The 21,723-nt window shown below is 38.0% G+C and overlaps 1 protein-coding gene across 3 annotated transcripts in view; it reads right to left on the bottom strand.

Annotated features, from left to right (window-relative positions):
- LOC132906921 (small conductance calcium-activated potassium channel protein) overlaps window positions 1-21,723 on the bottom strand; it is a 242,118-nt gene that overhangs the window by 159,063 nt on the left and 61,332 nt on the right. For all 3 annotated transcript variants that reach the window (XM_060959557.1, XM_060959558.1, XM_060959559.1), the window contains exons 2-3: window positions 11,089-11,588; window positions 2,666-2,936 (exon numbers count right to left, since the gene is read on the bottom strand). In XM_060959557.1, the coding sequence (XP_060815540.1) occupies window positions 2,666-2,936; window positions 11,089-11,546 (729 nt within the window). In that variant the 5' untranslated portion in view covers window positions 11,547-11,588. The remainder of the gene's footprint in view (window positions 1-2,665; window positions 2,937-11,088; window positions 11,589-21,723) is intronic.

Genomic DNA, 21,723 nt, shown 5'->3' with positions numbered 1-21,723 from the left:
TAACTTCAAGCTTTCATGATGATTTATTTTATATCGAATATTTTTATCAATGAAGATGAAAGAAGAGAATAGTTATAACATTTGAATTATTATCTAATAATGATAATGACAGGCCCGAAAAATTTTAATAATTATTTGTAATTTCCCATACAGATATAAACATATTGAGGTACATTAATCTTGTTAACTTTCTGTAGCCATACATCATTTCGATTTATACCATAATCTCAAAAGCTGAATTTAAACGCTTCCTCTATATATGTATCTCTAACATCAAATTCTAGACTAAATTCCTTGCACAGACATCTACTATTTTTAATTTAAATATTCTTGATTTAACAAAATTCGATAAAAATTCTACCATTGCCACAATAAATCTTTTATAAATCAATGAAATAAATAAATATATCGTGTCGTAAAAATGTCCTCGTATCGAATTACAAAATATGATGTTCTCCTGTATTTATGCATTTCATCGATTATTTCAAAACGTATTTACATTAATAATACACCGGATATCCTATCAACTGTCCTACGTATTCCCGACCGATCGATCACACGAGCAGTTCTCTACCAAATTCACAGAGCTTCTTTGCGAACTTTTATGTGTGTGTTTCCATGGTGTTTATCCTTTCGGAAGCGGGAGCCATTCCTTGTACACGGTGCCATCTACGACGTGGAATGTTACCAGGCATTTCATTAGCCACCCCGATAAGCTTCTTATCGCGTGTCGGCTCTCGCCTTTCCTTCCGTGTCCGTCGGTATCGAGCTTTTCTTGCTTAGGGGTGCTCTACATTAGATGTTTCAACCCTCTGTTAGATGGCAGCACGGCCGTTTCACCGATAAAGAGGATTTCTCAGGGGGAGAAAATTTAAACATGACATATTCTACCTTTCGGATGAATGTATTCGTAAATAATTCTGAGGCTTTTGTTTGAAAAATATTTCAAGTAGTCTGTGGTATTTCGATAATATCTTTCTGAGTAGTTTTTCCACAGCAAAATTTTACGATCACTTTTATTTAAATTTGTTAACTAGTTTGGAATATTACAAAACTTTATTTTATTTTTAAATTGCTTTTTTGCTTTATCATTAAAAAATAAAACATTTTGCACTCGTGATAACAATGACCCAATCAAAGATTAAATAAGATGATGCAATTACCTTTTGTACAAACCTATTACAATATTTACATTTCCTTCTTAAAATTTCACGAATACCTTAAAAACGACGAGTAAACAAATTATCGACAAAATTACTGGTTTTCCTACGAATTTTTTTAAACTCCTAGCCCAAATAAATAAATGCCATACAATACCATCAATTCTAAAAGATCGATCCTAGTGCTATCTCAAAGAATAATCAATTAATTCTCGTGATTCTTCCTTATAGCGTCGACAAGTCTAATGGTAGGCGGGGGCGGGGACGGGGATGGAGAAGGCTCAAACGCAAGAGTCAAGAAAATACTGGCAAGGAAAACGTATATACTTTGAGTAGCTAATCACGTGTGCGAAGCAGGAGCCAAGATTCCCTAAGGACCATAAAGTAGGAAATATCGAGACACGCGAAGAAAACAAGAGCGACAACCAAAGTAGGTGCACGCGGAGCTGAGTGGCATACGCAAATACGACACGTGCTCTGGATATGCCTTGGTACACCGATCGGACGAATCATCAACGATACAAGCAGCATAGACAACGACACAGCGACGCCTAACAACAGAACGTTTCTCGCTTTCCTCCTCTGACGTATGCCGCACGTAAGACGCGCGACATCACGAACAATCGCGTAGAAAGGAACCTGGATGCCACGTAGAGGATTTTACTTTATGTTCTCATAGATGAGATTACCATGAAAAAGAACGTCATGACGTTCCCTTTTGTATCGCATATGCAAAGTAGACAAGATATTATAATGCAGAGAGGCACGCTGAGTGTCTCATGGTAAAATCTTACAACGTAAGAGTTCGGTATGCCATCTATTTCATTTTCAGATTATGAAACTAACAAATATCTGCTAAAAACAGATTTTAATCTCTTTTTCTTATATTTTCTATTAATATACGTATTTATGTTTCTTAAAATCAGATCTTTTGAGTTATTCTTTTACTGATATAACGCTCTTAAACGAAAAAATCATAATTAAACTGATGCAACGAAAATAATGCTAAGATACAAGAATATACAGAAGAATAGAATACATAGAAGACGTAAGAATAATAAACAATATATAATCATGTTTCGATATTACAAATTTCCAAAACAGGAAATTACAAAAGAAAGATCTTTATTATTTTGAGTATTAAAAGCCACCCTCCACGAATCTATCTTCAAAATCCACATTCTTTCTCATAACCAAGCTCAAGACTATAATCCATATTCGCCAGATCCAAGCGAAAATCCTGACAACAATACTTTCTGCTTTAAAACAATCCCCAAGAGAAATGGGCATCCAGGTTTTCCCTCTCGCGGCGCGAAAGCATGATAAACGTACACAAAAGTGAATGGGGTACGGGTGTCGAGCAATCCAAGAAGATGGCCAATGTGTGAACACATTTGGGTGGTATGCGCGAGCGCGCGTCTACGTGCAAGTAGGTGGATGATGGCAGGTGGGTGCGCTGCAAAATCTTTTTGTTTGATCCGTGGACTGGAGGTTGGGGTGCTTACCTGTCGGAATTGTCGAATACCGCCATTGATCCGCAACGAGTCTGCTGCGATGCCGGCAATTCCATCGCCAGGCTCGCGCAACTGCCGCAGGGAGGCAGCACTCGGCGTCGTGCCGGTGTGTAGGGGGCAACAACATCCGGAACAGCAACACGCGGACGCTTCCGGTTGCGAGCTTTGCCGTATTATGCGTGCACTCGGCGACGTCGTGACTAGAACCGGAGGTGGCGGCGCCTGGCAAGGGCAACAATGATGCCCGCTTTTCACGCTTTCTCTGAAATGCAGGTAGATCGGGGTTACTGACACAGTGAATTTAACTCTATAAATAAGGCTATCGTCGATAGATGAAACGGAAATTTCACGAAACGTGGCTATCATCCATGTTAGGCATTAAGATTCGAATTGAATTCGAGACACAGAAATCGCTTATTGACGGCTTTATTTTATGTTCAGAGTCTTAAGGCTTCCACGACTCGGATTATCACAAACAACACTGTTACACTTAGCACTGATACAGATAATACTGTTACGTACGACACCGAGGCTTCCAGATATGATGTATGTCCAAAAGAAGGAAGTTCCCAACTTCCCGCTGAGATTGAAGCCAGCTTCACCAGGAAAAACACACTGATATCTCGTCCTCTGTTGAAGCTAGCTGCAATCTTAAGAAAACGTTGAGAACATTTTCCTCTTGGATACGGCTTATAACCGTGAGCCTTAAATAGTTTTGAACGTGGCAATGTTATCTATAACAATGCTAAGTGTAACAGTGTTAATTATGATAACCCCAGCCGTGAAATTCACAAGATCCTGACTTTACTCTATGATTACTCGAAGATATTATAGTTTGGTATATATTGATATGATACTGTACTTTGCTGTATGAAGTAAATACAGCCTACCTATATATCAGGGTATCTCGCATCTTAATGAAAAGATTCACGATATATTTTATCCACAGAATTGCTATGTCTATAAAGAAGTTGCATTGCGAATTAAACGAGATGTCACAACAATTAACAGACTTTTGAAAGTTTTGTTTGGATTCCTCTTAATTAAAAATGGATATTGTTAGGTATTTGTTGGGAATCCGATAGCAACGGAGTATCGAGTTTGTAAGTTTGACGTTGGGTTTGGAAGTTTACTCCAATTTGGGCTGTAGATCGTGGACAACGGAATAGCGAAGACTCGGTGGATCAATCTTGTTCTTTATGAGCTAATACTACTAATTTTGTGAGAATTTCTTCGTATAGTTCTCTATTAACGGTGGCACAGAAATGAGAAAATTGAGAATAAAGAAAGATGAATATCTCGGTGAAAGAAAATGAAATATTATTAATATTACCCAGGAAAATATGAAGATAAAGTGGTAGAAACACGATTTCTTTGTAAAATTCTCCTCAAATAGCTTTCTCAGTTTCTAGCCATCATAATAAACCGGACACTTTAATGCACGAATCGAAATCCCAAAATTTATTTAACCTCCTTGTTAAATTAGATTTATTCTATTATGTATGTAAATTAATTCGGTGTCCTTTTAGTAAAATTAAAATTTTATTTGCCAGTAGCGAAATATTTACGAGTTCACTACTAGAATCACACATTTATGGCGCTTCAAAATTAATTTATGTTTCGTGTTAAGCTCCGAAACCAATGATATAACCAGAATACGAATGCGTATGCAGATTTAAATTTTCACAAGCATAACCAGAGAAATGCAATTTAGGTAGAGAATTGTTACGGCTAGCAAATATTGTATCTGGTATTTGAATTCGAATATTTTTCATATTTTTACATACTATGTGCATTGTGTAAATTTTTGTAAAATAAATAAAATATTTATGATATAAGTACAACTAAGGTAGGATAAAAAAGAGTAACAATAACACCTCCAAAAATGATTCAAGTAGGAGTCATCAAGGAATATATAGATCACTCGAAATCAGATCTAAAGTTTTCTGTACTAAAATAGAAGGCACACGCGTATCTCATTATCAGCTCTCATCTAAAATCGCCATAACTTGTTCTTTTTACACACCAATAAAACTGCTTTCGTTTTGAATACGAATTCCAGTATGACATTACGGTATAATCATCTTGGGAACGTTATAATATTATCGCAAACACGTCGATCGTTCAAACACAAGAGCATTAATGAAATTTCATTCGATGAACAGGAGACGACGTTGTCAATTGGTATTGGGTGTTAATTATCTTATGCAATTGGTAAACACGCGAATGTCAATAGAACTATTGCTTGCATTGCTTGCTATATATTATACACATATATACAATATATTATATACATGTATGTACGTATGTGTGCAAATTTGAGCAATGGTACAGAGACGCAGAACACGTAATAGTCCAGTATCGATGAGAAGCATTGGGATCGACACAATACCACGTTTATATCGAGAAGAACTTAGATGCGATTATTGCACCATATTCTGTTAAGGAGTTCCATTACATTATTTATGATACAGTCGGATTAATTATTATTTTTAAGAGCTAAATTGCTTACCGAGATAAAACACGAGCGTTTAAAAATCCTCGACACGATCGATCTGAATACGAAGATTAGAGGAAAGGAACATAATCAATTCATTTTTGTTATTTTCTTCTTAATTTTTTCATTCTGTTAGTTTTTAATGTTATCTTATGGTAATATAAAGTATTGAAATATTACTTTAACATGACATAATCAAAAATGAAAACAACATGTTAAGTCCGAAGTTATAAGCATCTTAAATATTGCCTTTAAGTTATCGAATTTCCAAAGAGCAAAGGTAAAACTATCAAGGCAAGTAATATCGTGATACTTTCCATATTTTAATATTATGGCGAGCGGTAAAATTAAAAAATTTTGAAGATAGTAGGACGATATATATTCCGATAGATACACATGAACGAGAGTGTACGTACGAATCATTCAACATCATCCACAATCCATAACATGGTCCATTCGATCAATAATTCCCCAATTTGATAGAGAGCAAATTTCATACATTTTAACCAGTTAGTACTGGTGAACGTTGTGAGGATCGTTTATTCTCAGTGGATGATACAAAAAGTTGGATGTTTCGCGAGATATCGAGCAAACCGAGTAGTTTCAAATTAATTGAATGTAATATTTACCTCTGTACACGGTAAATATTATCTCGTAAGTACTAATATAATAAGAAAATTAGCAAACACGAATACCGTGAAGCCAGAGTTATCTAATCAGTAGCACTGTGGTAATTAGAATTAATTCTCCCATGTTATAGTATGGACGTTCGTTTGTATCTGCATGGAGAATAACCTTCTAGAATCTAATTTGAAAGGAAACTACTCGTAGTTTTTAAATGTACGACGTTAATGTGACAACTTCACCTGAAGAGTCTTTTTATACGCAATTAAAAACATATCAAGTTACCCCAATTTCTTTCTGACAAGGAACAAAACCGTACAAGCGCCATGTAATAACAAGAGCCGAGGTAATAAAAGAGAAGAAAAGGGAGCCAAGGTGATTCTCGACGGGAGTAACTAATTCGATTTTGCCCGCAGAATGTGCTCTCGAGCATTGTGAAGACAGAGGAGCCCTCTCTATCTTACCGTCTTTGTGAGCTGATTGTGTGTGTTCTCTAGTTCGAACGTTGTCGATGCTAAGAGAAACCGTCATCTTGAAATATCGTTAACAGTAGCCCTAATTAGAGAGAAAGCCTGAGGTTTCGTTGCTTCTGCATTCTTCGAACCTAATAACCTGTCATTATGACGCGCGTTGATTCCAATTTTCCTCGTGAAGTAAGGTAGATTAAATAAAATCACACGATTCAAATTGAAAATGACAACAGAAGAATATAACTGGCATTTCCTGCTTCTTACATGGAAACGATTTTAAAATTCAGTACATTGTCGCCTCGTAAGTCCCGTGTTACTACATTTGCCCTTTTATGTAGTTTTCAAGCCAAACGTGTGTCTTTTCATCTCTTTTAGACATTTTAAAAATATCATACAACAAACACAAGGTGTGAAGCAATTTATTTCAACGTCTCGGGGATCTAAGGAAAAGTATCGTTCGAAGAATTTCACGAGATCTACGAAGAGCCAGGTATATCCGCTGTCCGACCAACGCTATCCCAAAGCCTTCGCCCAGCCCCATTTAGATATTATATTCGAGCCCATATGTTATCTCAATGAAAATTCCATGCCCGCCCTAGCCTTCCGCGTTTCGACTGATCCCTTTCTAGACACTCTCCCCATAAATCTTTAGCATGCCATTCCTTCCTACAACTTCGTGCATCGCTGGGAATAATGCCCGTGTACCACCTGAATATCTAGAGACTCCATTAAATGGAATTAATTTATCGACGTCCGTTGTGTCATGTTTCATGTGTCATGTACAAAGTTTCATTCCTTTGGAAAAGTATGTTCTTTGCGAAGCTCTTAATTTAGACCGAATACGCTGCGTCAGTAGATAGATGGATGAGGACAAGGCAATTAGTATTATAGCTAATAGACTGCCGGACAACAGATTAGAGACAGCTAATGTTTTCTCGTAGTATTGGATTGCTCGAAAAATTCGAGGTTGTGTGTCGAAAATATGTTACTTTTAATGTACGAGAAAAGAAGAATTTGACTTGTTATAAATATAAAAAGTACTTGTCAATCGTTGCCAAAATGTCTCAGCAAGAAGTTTCACATTTTAAAGAAATGTCAAGCCGTTTCTCAAAGTTCCTTTGCTTCAAGTTCCTGTCGCCTCGATTCCGACAGAAAATTTATTTTGTTTCGGTTTACCTTTGTATGAAAACCATTAAAACGAAAAAAATTGTGATGCGAACGAGTTTAACCTTCTGCTTTCTGAATAATCTCCTGTACTTTGAATTTGAAACGTCCATCTAAAAGAGACAGCGTTCGCAACTTCCTCGGCGAAGGAAGTTATTCTACAATTTCTCGTCTCGAAAACGAATCCATTTCCCAGTCAAAATTGATTCCGCTCCTAGCTCCCATCCGGAACAGTTCCCATCAGGATGCAGACTATCAGGACAGAATAGCGATATCGTATTTAGAATTTCCCTTTCGAAAACACGGATCAATCTCTTTTCTATGTCCTTTCAACAACGCAAATAGCATGGAATTTTAATAGATGTACAAAGAATGACAGCATCGTTGAAGAGACGGTGACGATTCTCGATAGTCCAAAAATGCAATCCTATTCTTTGGATTCTTAAAATAGGAGAAGTTCGTTGTTCCTAAGAATCCAGGCTTCTGACCTCTCAGGATTCGATCTTTGACCTCGTAAGAAAGGTTTCAGAGGTGGGAAGTTCGCGCGAGGTCGTTTGGTCCGCAAGATGTTCTGGTCGCAGACGAAAAGAAATGGCGGACTGTTTTCCGCGTGAGTGCTAATCGTGGAAAATGAGAAAATACTGACGAAACATTTTACCAAGGTTAGGCTGCTTTCATCGTACCCACGATTTCAGTCTGATCGCTGGCCTAGCATAAGAGGACCAATTTTCGCGCCTTCCTCAGGGATGAAGCAAATAAATTTCTCGAATTGACCATCTTCTTAAACGCCTGTCATTGTTGTTTCTGTAAACGCGAAAGCGTACCTGTGATGACTTTTCAAGAATCTGGGTTTTGTTTCTATCTTACACAAAAGATATTAGGCCATCTTTAACTTACATTCGAACCGTGATCTTTTGCGTGAATTATAAACTTTGAATTACGTACATTTTTAAATAAAATTTTTAATATTGTGGCATCTTATACAGAGTGTTAAAAAATTAGCGGTAATTATAACATGTGATTTGAGACATCAAAATGATAAAGACAGTTCGTACAGAAGAAAACCATTTGCGGATTTATTTTCCAACTTAATGCTTTCCGGCGTCTCTCAATTTCGAAACAAATATAATAAGAGCGTTATTATCTTTAGGCGGAAGCTTACATTGATCCGGATGTACTTCAAATCAAATACGGAAATCACTATAATAGGACAATTTCTATAATAGGATATGCTTCTTCCTAGAGATTCCTCTCAGAATCGTTTTACAATTTCTTCCTTTCCAAATATGTCACGTACTTTATCTCACGTTATATCACAAAGATGTAGGAGCTGCCGACAAATTTTACGCTGGAGAAATCCTCACAGAAACATTTCGTGCGGCCATACAAGAAATCAACGAAATGGTGTCGTATCGATACTGTATGGTGGATCGTTTCCCCGAACTCTACGCGTTCGAATGTTTTCTTATCGTTCGAAGATAAAAGGAAACACTGCAGTTTTCTGACAGAGAAGCGGAAAATAATACGAGCGAACGAATGAGAGGGATTCGGAAGATACGATGCTGTAAATAGAGTTTGAGCCGATCGAATACGTAGGATGGCCTACGTAGGATACGAGTATATCACAGGAATCTGCCTCGAAATAGAGCACGGGATATTTCGTGTACATCGACGACTCCGTTCTGATACATCGGCTGGGAACGACTCAGCCAACGAGCAGGATTATCACCGATCGTAAATCATCTGGTGATTAAACGGTGTTAGCTCGCTCTGCTCTTCGAATAGACTGACCACTTAGATCAGACTGTTACTTTACGATCTTAGCTACGCTTTATGCATCCTCTCTATTGTGTAGGAAACGTTAGTCACAGTTGAGGTCCAAATGCTCTCACAGCTGATATATCGGATAAATAAAATACATAGTTAATTTGATGAGAGATCTTCCAATTATAAGTGGGACAATTAAGTTGAGGAGAAATTCTCTTCGATTGTTTCACATCTAAATAATATCAAAGAATCAGTGTCCAAGTTCGTTGGAAAAATATACGAATTGTGTTAATTAACTTATTCATCTAAGAAGAATTCGTCACTCGATTTATCAATTTTACGAATATAATGAATTATATTAATTATATTATATTATATTATATTATTATTATATTATATTATATATAATGAATTCTTTGTTAAAAGATATCACATTTTTGTATATGTCGCTTCGTTTCTTCAACATAACACATGACATAGTTCGTCGAATTTTCCTTTGCCGTCTATAAAATCGCTATTCGAGCTCCAAGTTATGCGAGAATTTCTCCATACGGCATATCACAGTTACAGTTTATACAAAAACAATCTGACTCCGTTAGTTACGAGCGTAAATTTCCTAGAATACCCGATATAGCTCGTGTAATATCTCCGATTACACGCACAATATCCTGAAATATAGTTCCTTCCTGTATTGCAGCACTAGCGTGGTGTTGCCTTACGAAATACATATAAGGAAATAGGGGTTGGCACAAATTTGGAAATAGGAAATGGCAAACCATGCCGGGAATAGGGGCTGCTAGATCACGGCGGATTTCGAAACGAGGTCGGAGCTTAACACTTTGCACCGGAAACCTACGTGAACGAAACCCTTTTTGGAAGTATGGCGTTCAACTGCCCTGTTAAACACAAAAGAGAACGATCTACCATCCAACTAAATTTTCTAGTAAAATAGCACCGTCTCTCATTGATACCGATCTTTGTTATGAATCGTATAAATTCAGTGGTGTACGAAGGAAACTTAGAAACTGAAATGTCGTGGAGAGATCTGATAAACAGTACAGAATAGGTTTCATTTGGTAACCTAGATGATCAGAAGCGTTAAGTTCTAAAACGTTACAGACCATAACGTTCCGGGGATTATCTTCAGTTCCATTGCAACCCTTCTTCAACGTGTGTCGGGTTGTAAGCGAAACTTCTAAACTTCCTTAGTTATATAAACTGAAACTTTCTTGCGACGATATGCCGAATATGCCTCTGTTTCGTAATTACGTTAAATTGGGGATTCACGTGGTAATCGTCGATTCGGTGATGCACGCGAGGTAACGGATGAGGGCTGGAACGTGTGACTAATTAGAAGCGAATCGTCCTAAAATGTGTGAAATTAATCATGGTTAATACATAGGGGAGCGAACAATTTGGCTTACGTGTTTCGATTATCCAAACACAGAAAATGTTATATTGGTTAAAATACTACCTATTAAAAATTTGTGTTCACCATACAATCAACAGAAACAGCATAGCACTTATTATCTCCGCGTAATCATACAGAATTATGTTATAATCAGCAGTTATTTTGTATGGTAACTACTCGAATATTTTCACAAACGAGTATAATCTGCTTATTGTGGCTACAAAATGCCATTGTATCCACCATTGTATCCTAAAACATTAACGTACTAATTAATTGGATCCAAGTATATTAAATCTCGTATGGTCTGGTAGTACTTTCACGCGTCTACAAGAATTTGATCGTATGAAAGGGAAACGTAGAACTTGGTAGAAAAACATTTCATTAGAAACTAACCTTTGCAAATACTTTCTGTAGCCATTGTATCTCTTGACAGGTTCAGATAAATGGTGATCCAGTGTAAATGCTAAAGAACACGACTTACCTAGACACACTTCTGGCCAGATGCAGCGCCGACGAAGGAGCCAACGAGTCCCTACGATCGCAGCGACACCTGTGTTGGTGGGAAGATTGCCTGGTCCTGTAACCGGTAGGCATGATCGTTTGCTGCACTTGCGGTTGAGGCTGTGGCGGCTGTAGTTGCGACTGAGTCTCGCCGTCTAGCCTGCAGTGCAGCTCGATGTCCGGTACCGATCTCGTAGCCGGATCCTCGGTGGTGCCGCTCTCCTCGGAGCCGCCGAGCCCCGAGACGGACAACTGTGGCGAGGCAACCAGAAAGGTTGCTCGATCCTGTCGCGTGAGCACCGGCTTGCCCTGAGACGCCGCGGCAACAACGACCGGCGGGGGTGGCGCCCTGCTAAGCAGAGCAGCCGTCTCCTCGCTCGAGCCGTAATCGGTACCGTTCCCACCCTCCTGAGAGCCGACATTGCCGTTCGTGTTCATCTTGCGGCCAGGTTCTTTTCTGTCGCGTCACGTGGCCATTTCCTGCAACATAAACATGGAATGTTACTTTCACGATGAAATAACTAGTATTTCGGAAAAGCATGAAATATAATTTTAATACCACAACTACCGAACTATAACACATACATAAATGTGTTACGCGTACCTAATTAGACTATATACTGCTTGACTCTTAAAGCGATATAACGAAGATGAATAGATATATGTGCATAGTAAACAAAAGGTTTGATACCAGTCATTTTGGTTGGTTTAGTATTTCTAGTGTTAACGATCGACTCGTATAACAATTTTTCATAGTAATTTTTACGACGATGTGTTTTTGGGGATTTGAAAGATTCATCGATGATAAAATAATGAAATTACGTGATGGTTACGCCACGAGGCTTTCCATAAGCCGTATTCCTAACCGTCGCTCACGGTACTACAGTGTCGCAGACAGATCGTCTTATATGCCTGACGGAAAATATACAATGTAGCGACAAGCGCATAGTTGTCACCAAGCAGCGAGCTCTAGAAACGTCGATTTCGGTCCGTTATTTTATCCACACAAAGAAGGTGGAATACGTGATTGTCACGTAAAATTACAAGTCACAACTCAGATTATAAAAAATATAAGAAGGTTGAGCCGAAACACAACTATTAACTTTCTTTTTTGTCGCATTATATTATGCACTTAATAATTACAATTTAGTATATACTGAGTTGGCACGTATAAATTACACTTTATATACAGGGTGCGCCGTTAGAATTCGGACAGAATTCAATTTGTAGTTCCCACCATATTAGAATTCAGATGTTTGTGCTGATTGACTCTGAAGTTAGTTAAATATGTCAATAAGTCTTCTATAACCTCAAAATGACAGAACTCGTTAAGCAAAACCCGGAATACGATAGAAGAGCGGCGATTATAGAAAGTCTTCGCGCCGGGAGAACGCCGGTCGAAATTATAAAATTCTTTAGCTACCCAAGATCGACGGTATACGACATTGCTAAGAGATACGCAGCCTCAGAGTGGTTCGAGAAGGGTTCTCCTTCTCCGGCGAGAAAAGTTCAGCGTTGTCTCAAGTGAGGGCGACGTCATGCCTCCGCACTTCTTCCAAAAAGGCGAAAGAATCACAAAGGAGGTTTATTTGGAGGTCCTGAAGACAGTAATAAAGCCGTGGATGGAAATTACGGCTTCTGGAAGGCCGTATTTATTTCAACAAGATGGCGCACCTGCTCACACAAGTCATCTTGTTCAAAATTGGCTCTCTGACAATGTGGACATGTTTTGGTCGAAAGATTTCTGGCCTCCTAACAGTCCCGACCTAAACCCATTGGACTATTACGTGTGGGGCGTTATCGAGAGACAAACTAATAAATGCAGGCACCCCAACGTCAACTCCCTACGAGCTGCTATCGAGTCAGAATTCGCGACAATTAAACGCGACCAGTTGAAGTCAGCGTGCTCGCGCTTTAGAGCAAGAATAGAGCAGGTCATAGAGGCAGAGGGTGGTTACATAGAATAAAAGTTCTCAGCAAGGACCCTTTAAATGAGATATAACAACATTTTCATGTGTTTTTGTGTATTGACTTAAATAAACAACTTTCTGCACAAAACTTCTTTTGTCCGGATTCTAACGGCGCACCCTGTAGATCTAAGTGTAGAAACGCGGTAAAAAGAAAGTTCGAAAGTTAGAGAATCAGTGAATTTAATGACAATGTTGTTGCGGAGGAAAGCTAGTGATGGGTGGGTCTAAGGATACAAAAAGAGCTGATTTGTTAAGGATAAGTTTTCATTAGGAGAGTGAGGGAAATAGACTTCGCTGTCAATTGGCTGATTCTCTAGGTTGCTGGGTGAGGAAGGGTGCTAACCGCCCTTGAGAGAAAGTTGCTAACGGAAGATACCGAACGTGAGAGAAACTGACTTTCCCGTATTTTCCCATAGTAGGCAAAAATATAAAGAACGCCTGGAGGACCTTAACTATGAAAATGGTTTTATGCTGGGTCCTTAAGGATATTGAGGGTACGCGGCAAGGATGTGTAGACATCTGGTTGCCATCTTGCTCTCCGCGTGCAGCGTGGTCCCTGATGTGCTTGACGTTACATAATCATGGTGCGAACGGTGGCGTGGCCCGAACGTAGTGGTAGTTCGTTTCCCAGAGAAGACAAAGAAAAGATCGAAGGGCAATCAGTCTCATTTGAAGATTCTAACAGCATACATTGAGAAGTTCTGACGAATAAACTTAAAGTCGTTTAGTCTTAACGAATTCATCGAGAGATATCGTAAAGTCGGGTCGAATTTCTGTAACACATTATTCATCTCTAAATAATTTGTGACTTTTTTATTCTAATATTAATCATTGTTAAATATACAAGGTTATACTAACCCTATTAATTCAGTGTTAAACTCATTTCAACTACCTCTGTTATCTTAACCGAAAAGGGGAACGACTAATTCGTGGCGTCGATTATCCGAATCGTAGCGAGAATTTACGCCTCTCGCTGACGCGTTTTGCTCGCCCTCGCGTCTCTCCGCGAATGGTCGTAACAGTGATGAATTCATATATTGCATACACCAGATACATGGTGGAGCTGATTCAATTGCTCATTCATCTTTCTTTCAATCGATTTGCTGTCCGTTAAAAGCAAACTTTTCTTCGCTCAACTTCCGTCTACAAATCTAACGTAACTCGATGTTCCTCGAATCCCGGTAATTCCACGAAATCCAAGAATCAATGTTACTGAGTTTCCGATGCACGCGTGAATATTGACTTCTAACATGCCCGTGTGTAGAGACACGCTCTAAACTTTCGAATATCGACAACCGATTGAACGTGTCGTTGGCTTGAAACGTACGGTCCTTGACTCCACCAGATTGCCGCCTCGTCACGAAACTTATCGTTTTCGTTCCCTCGTTTACTCGTTTGCAGATTTACCGCCTGTCATGCCTTCGTCGTGTAGTTTCCTCACGTATCCGCTAAAATACACAAGCCTGACCGAGGTTCAGCGCGATTTTCCACGAGATTTCTCCTTAAATATGGCAATTTAAATTCCAAACTCCAAAGAAACCAGACCAACAGAATTACGATGCCGAACAAGTCACGTTTCGAAAATTCTATTATTTATGTCCAACGTTTTCAATTTTTGTATTTTATTAGATTGCAAGATATAATCTGCAAAAAATGTTATAGGAGAAACTTTATTACTAATAGATATCCGAAGTATTTCCAATCTTCTCGGAAATTCCAAAATGCAATCTACAAAAAATGTCATATAACGTTTGGTTTTATTTCAACCAAATTACGAACAAATATTAAACGTTCCTTGAAATAAAAGTACTAAATATTAACTGTGTATATTTTATTTCCATTTTCATGATAACACGATAGAATCGATACTACCTCCGCGTGGAGAAGTAATGCAAAGGATTAATGACGCAATTGCTAATATTCAGTAAAACCCTCAATAAATTTGTAGGTATAATAAATTTCATACTATGTACATCGATATCAAGCTTGTATCAGCATTTCATATTCAGAAGTGAGAATGTAAGCACTCGAAGCGATCTTATTTTGCACGATCGCGATTAGTTGCATTATAGGTAAAGTAAACACGATCAATCTCTAGTATCCTATAATACAGAATCTGTTGCTACGCTCGTATTTCAAGCTGCGTTCAATATTTGCCTACGTACTACCAGCTAAAAATTTCCAATCGCAACCACACTGTTTTTCTTATACTTTTTGCTTTATATACAACGCAATAATTAGCTGACTTGTGATATGAAAAATTTACTTATTCAAATTCACTTGTTTTATTAATATATTTGTTTTTGTTATGCAAGAAGAATATATTATTATTAACAGCATATACATACTCGTCTCTAAACTTTGGGTTTATATAAATTTATACTAAAATGTTACCAACAAAACTTTATATAATTTATAATATTCTTCTTATTTTTACTTGTTGATTACGTTCTTGCAATATGGTCAGAAACAATGAAAACGCTATATATTCGTAAGATATTCCAATCTTAGAATATAGTAGAGTAATTTCCAAATATATTTGTTTTTCTATCATTCTTGGCTTCATAGTCGAAATAGAAAATACCACATGCAGGAAAGAGGCGGGCTCGATGAGGATAGAGTAAATGTGATCGTCAACGTATACCGTGCACCGGGTGAATCATGGAAATGAAATTCGCCCTTACCTTCAATTCGCGGACGTAAATGAGGAATAATGGATGAACAGAGCAGCTAGCCAGTCTTTTTCGTTTGCCAGCCTGAAAAACTCAGAGCCATTTCGCAATGGCTGACGAGAGATGCGAGGCTAGTGCAATTTGTACGGATGCCGATTGCTGACCGCACGCAAATTCGAACGTGATAGAATCGAGGAAAATGGGACTTGAACGATCTTTGACCTCTTTTTATTTCCTCTTTTCCGTGAATACTAATGAAAATTACATTTTTCTCCTTTCTAACGAATTCTTTTACATCGATGACGTATAATATTTTACTGACGCTTGTAGAGTCTGCGATGGATACTTACAGGACAAGTTCTAATATCAAAATCTTAATTTGCCGGTTAATATTTAACGTTAATGAATCGAAAAGTTAGAAATTATAAGTTACAGACTGTCCTTGCATAAATAGTTCCTACGATTTTATATTGAATAAGACAATCAGCTAGCTTGTAACAAAATTCACGTGTAGAATTTCACTTTGGTTGTATTAGCAAAGATACTGTTACACAAGAAAATCTATTATCTCTGACAATTAGCCGGTAACATCTAAAATTTCGCTAATAACACTGTATAATTCCATCGTACAATATAACCGGACGTACGTCACGAATTTACTATGTATCCTTTGTTCGCCTTTGTTTTTGCGACATAATTAATTTACATTAACTGCTTCCACCGTACTATTTCACTGGTGTATAGTATTTCACCTTCGGAAATAATTATATATTCGTAGCATTAGCATTCTTTTTATCAATCATACAAATAAATAAACATTTCCTTTTCTTTGATCTTTGCAGTAAATCATGATTGACTCTCCCATGTTTCCTAAATCTATTCCAAATTTGAATATCAAAACTTCCTGGCATTATCCTGGTAATCGAAGTTTTATATTCGGCTCGTTCGTTTCCTACGGTTTATCGAGCGCTCTGAAAATGCATCACCGTTTCAAACCTGCACGATAGCATCGCTCTGGTCGGTGAAATCCTCGGTGAACCTGAATACGTTCACATATTTGGCCGGAGGGGCGTTTTATTTAGTGCCGATCTAGATCAACCATGCTCGCGTATATCACATTCAGGCTAATAATTAAAAGGGTTTGCGACTACTGAAATGTCAGGAATCGTTTCATCATGTTCGCAAATGTCAAGAATCGTTTCACCTTCGAACTTTTCACTCGCTTTGATATTCTGCAGCTACGCTGTTACAAGGAAAAAAGGAAGATATTTCGTGCAAGTATATTTTTCGAAAAACTTATACGGAAGATCGTCCCGATAAAAAAAGAAAAATAAAAGAACCGCTGAAAACATGCAGCTGCACGGTGCACCGACAGACGCGTGGCAAGTCGACGCATTTCCATTTCACCGGTGAAGGAAGCTATTTTCGTTCTTGATGAGAAAGCAGACGCGACGAAGACGGACGAGTAAACGTTTTCGAAACGATGCGAGATCCGTTCTCGACGTTGATATTTTTAAAGTAACGATCCCCTTCCTCTTGGATAATAAATTAAAATCTAATAAAAGCAACGAACAACGATAAAACCGCGGAAGCAGCAAGTTTGCAAGTTTAAAGAAGCACGAAGAACACGAAGGAACATTGAAATAATTGAAAAACGCAAGATAGCACGTACAGTAACGAGAACGTAATACTGCGCAAAATAGAACTCGATCTTTTTTATTTTTGTATGACGTGACTAGAGGACAGTTTCAACTTCTCAGTCACATAGTTTGCACTCGACTAACTTCCAACCAAATATGAACTCTCATCTAACCCGTATGAGCAGATGTAAGCGCGTTCTTTTATAAAACTGCATGGATCCCTTTAAAGCTGGAGGATGTAGACACTTTGAACGACAGGATAGCTACTCGAACTTCTTCCTCGCTAAACCTGCGTTTCGCACATGAAGGAGTACGAGATCAAGCCTGAAAGCAAGGAACATTGTTTCAACGAAAGCATAGAAGCTGTACGAATAGGAAGCTGGTTTTTCCACAACTTTAAAACGAGCTTTCGCGATAGTAAAGCAATGTATTTATTTCGCTTTGTAGCTAATTGAAACTTCCTTTTTAAAAAAGCCACCATGATAGGCCAGGATAAAATTGGTCGATCGTTCCTGTTGAAAGACGTTTGAATGATTTAATTCAATTCAACGTGAATGATTTTGCATATTGAACAAAGATATAATTGGAGCTTTAATGGAGACTATTCGTTGAATTTTTAACCAAATCTTATCAACTTCCGTGGAGAAACTTCGTCACCTTACATTCCCGTTTTCATGAAAAATTTGCATAACACGCAACGACGGCTCGTGTTTCCTACATAACAACAAGCCTATTATTACGCGACGCGTGTGCATCTCGAAAATTGCTTTTGTATGAAATATTCGTTGTCGAAAAGAAGAGTCACATGGCATCTTCATAACTGTCGTTTAACGCCTTAACGCTAGGACCATCAAAAATATAAAAAATAACAGGTTTTTATTAAATAAGCAAATTCGTGTAAATAAAAATCCTGTATTAAAAAAGATATAGGAATTCAGCACGAAATCCATAAGAATGGTCGAAACGAAAAATGCATAATCCTTCACAGAAATGTTATAAATTCACACCAGTACATTCAGGGATTTGCATGATTTTTTCGCGAAATATTAATTTTCCATATTTTTTCGCAACTGAGATATAAATTCCTGGATTATTAACTAAGATTCTAGATTTTCATCGACGCCCCCATGCTATCTTCACAGGAAGCGCATTTCTCCAAAATAATCGCCTTATAGAAAAGAGAGGGAAAGAAGAAAACAAGGTAAAAGAGAAAAGAGAGAACAGGGAAAAGAAATTCCACCTACGAAACCATTATGTTTTTTCCGTGCTTCTGTTATCGTTGCACTATACGCCGCGACGTCTTGGCAAAAAAGAATGCAAGAAGCCCCGCATTCACCGACGACAATTTCTTCGCCTTTTATCGTCGAGCACGGCTTCGAAGTGTATAGCCCTGTGGAAACAGTTCCGCGTGAGAACGTCCCACTGTTTATAATATTGTCATGACGAAGCCGTACGCATTAAGAACGGAATGGAACGTGCATTCCATGTGCACGAGACATCGCGTCGAAAGCGTGTCACTTGTTTGCCTCTCTCTCTCTCTCTCTCTCTTTCTCTCTGGTTTCCCTTCCAGAAGACGACATCTTCACGAAAATAGGTTTCTGTATATTTACGCAAGTGTTCGAGGTTTAGCCGCGAGCCTTTCTGTCGAATTGCGAACAGGATTTCGATAAATGGCTCGCGGAACACCACAGCATCCACGTTGCTTTTGACGAAATACTCGGCTGGTTATTCATCCAGTGGTTCATTTGACCCCTCCACATTTTCAATAGTACGAGTTTGTACTGTTCGAAGGTCAAAGGTTTTGAGTTCTTTGATTAAGACTGTGAATAGCTGGCGTCCGATATTGCTTTGTACGCAGTCAAAAAAAAAAAGAAAATTCTGAAAAGTGAAGAAATGGTATATCGTACTTAAATACTATTCGAAATAATTAACATGTTGCGGAGAGACATTTTAGTGTTAATTATTGCTAGTAACCAAACTACTTTTTTGAGTCAAATACTCTTAAGCTATCTCTAATTATTTATTTCGAAACGTAACTTTTCGACAATAATTTAATTAACCAATCAAACCACAAACTTGAAATATCTCATCCTCCAATTAATTCTTCTTTCATCATTCTTTATTCTCGACTTCACGAGCAATCGTCAGAACGTAATAAATTTGAACCACCTCGTAACTCAAGAAGAAGTCTCCACACGATTTGCGAGAAGGAAATAAATGCGCTCGGCACGCAGCCGCCTCGTTTCAGACGTTCTTCCCCCATTTCAGCGACTCTGCTGTTACGTTCCTTGGACATTGCTCAAATTTTCCTTTGTTTTTGCAAAGAGAATTCAGCATCGTCCCACCAAATCTTCGTAGCTTCGTTTGTCGAGCGTTTCACGACCTATGAGCCGGATGAGTGACAAATTAATCGCTGAAACAGGTCGCTTTAATTCGCCTTGAAGCCTAAGTATTCTTGGATGGTCCTTCTGCGCGGCATTATGGAATTAGGACATGTAAACGCGAAGGACAGGCACAGCGGCGCACTTGGATGTCGTGTTTGAAGCCGTCGTTCGCCTGCCTCGCCTCTGTCCATTAATTAGAGTCGCGACGAAAGTCTAAAAGACGACCTTTGTTTCGAGGATCTTTGAGAGACGTTGATCTGCGGCTTTCTTCATCGCAACTGATTTATCGACGTCGTCCATCATCACTTCCTACTCATCGAAATTCCCTCTGACCAACCTTTTTGATGTTTGTACGTAGCGAACGATGTTACGTAGCGAACTATTAGTAAAATATTTTGACATTTTTGATGTTCTGTAGAATCTACTTTGAAGGTTTTATTGCTATCTTAAATGATATATTTATACCCATGAAGGGCTTAAAAGTTGTATACTGTTTAATAACTAATGAAAGAAATTGAAAGAAATTTAGATGCATATTATCAATAGTCTTCTCAAGAGCAATGTATAAAAGTTGCTCTTAGAATTATCATACAAAAATTCTCTCTGAATACATACACTGCGGATCTGATTTCTATCTCCTACCGTGCTGTTTGCTAACAAATGCGTAGTTTTCTTGCAACACCTGACTTCAGGTTGCAAAACTATAAATTATATATTATATATTCGCATAAGAATTATTATAACACCTTTTCACGATTTTGACTTTTAGTTGTACTTTTAGTTTTATATGTCTCAAGTCAAGTTGGTATCATACATGTAATCTAAAAGTACAGGTGTACTGGAATCTACGTCGTGTGCAGTGAATGGTTATAGGTTGCATCCTGAATGAAATTTTTTATTTTCTCCTTTTTTTATCGGAAAAACGTATGAATAAACATTCGATCTGACAACAGTCAACAAATAGTAAAGTGGGTTTTGAAACATCAAAAATTCGAAAAATCCTTGACCCCGATTCGCAAAAATTTGACATCGATGTACACAAGCGTATCATGCAAGCACTAATGAGCACGTTTCAGTGAGTTTCAGCTCGTTAAGGCTTCTAATTGGGTATCATTGGAAAGACGTATTGCGTCTCTGGCGAATAAAACTTCGATAACTCGACATATGCGCCGTATTTCGACCAGCGATACATATTAAGTTAGGGATGAGAATCGAGGAGAGCCTGGTGTTCTTGGGGTACATTAAGACGAGCTTATCAGACTCGAGCAAACTTCGCAGGAACTTTGTATGCTGGCGATGAAGACTACCTGTACGAGTTCACGCGTTACAGCAAGACTGATACAGCACGTTGGCCGAACTGGAAAATTATTAGATAAAGACACAAAGCGATATTTTTGTGTTTATTCTCCTTGCCTTTCATACGGTAAATTCAACGAAATTAAAGTAAAAGTACCTTTTAAGCAATGTAAAATTAAAACAAACTAGAAAAATTTATCTGATGGTTTGAAATTGCACTCGTAAAAATATGAATTTGCATGAGAAGACATACTCTACATATGTAAGTATAGTTAAAAAAATAGTGACAATTTAAACGTTTACAAGCTCTAAAAACACACAATAAAAGCCAAAACCTTGATGAATAAAAAATACTGAATCTTCTTTTTATCCGTATAAAGAAATACAAAGTAATCGACAAGATTCCAGTTTCTCTAGACGAATCCTAGCCATTTTATTCGATCTATTCAAACAGCTCCGCACAAATATGCAACTTATTCCTTCAAACGATTTCAATAACCGTAGAATTGGTTGGGAATCAAGTATGAACCAAACGAGTTTATTGGATTTTCTAAAATATTCTAACGACCATTTTCCCAGTCGATTCCACCCTCGGAGAACTTAATTCCGTTGACTTGCTAGAATCACTTCCGGTCGCTGGGGAACACAGGGAC

This window comes from Bombus pascuorum, chromosome 5 (assembly GCF_905332965.1).
Source record: "Bombus pascuorum chromosome 5, iyBomPasc1.1, whole genome shotgun sequence".
Classification (NCBI taxonomy): Eukaryota; Metazoa; Arthropoda; class Insecta; order Hymenoptera; family Apidae; genus Bombus; species Bombus pascuorum.
The sequence above is the reverse complement of the archived record's forward strand: the minus strand, read 5'-3'. Positions and strand labels throughout refer to the sequence as shown.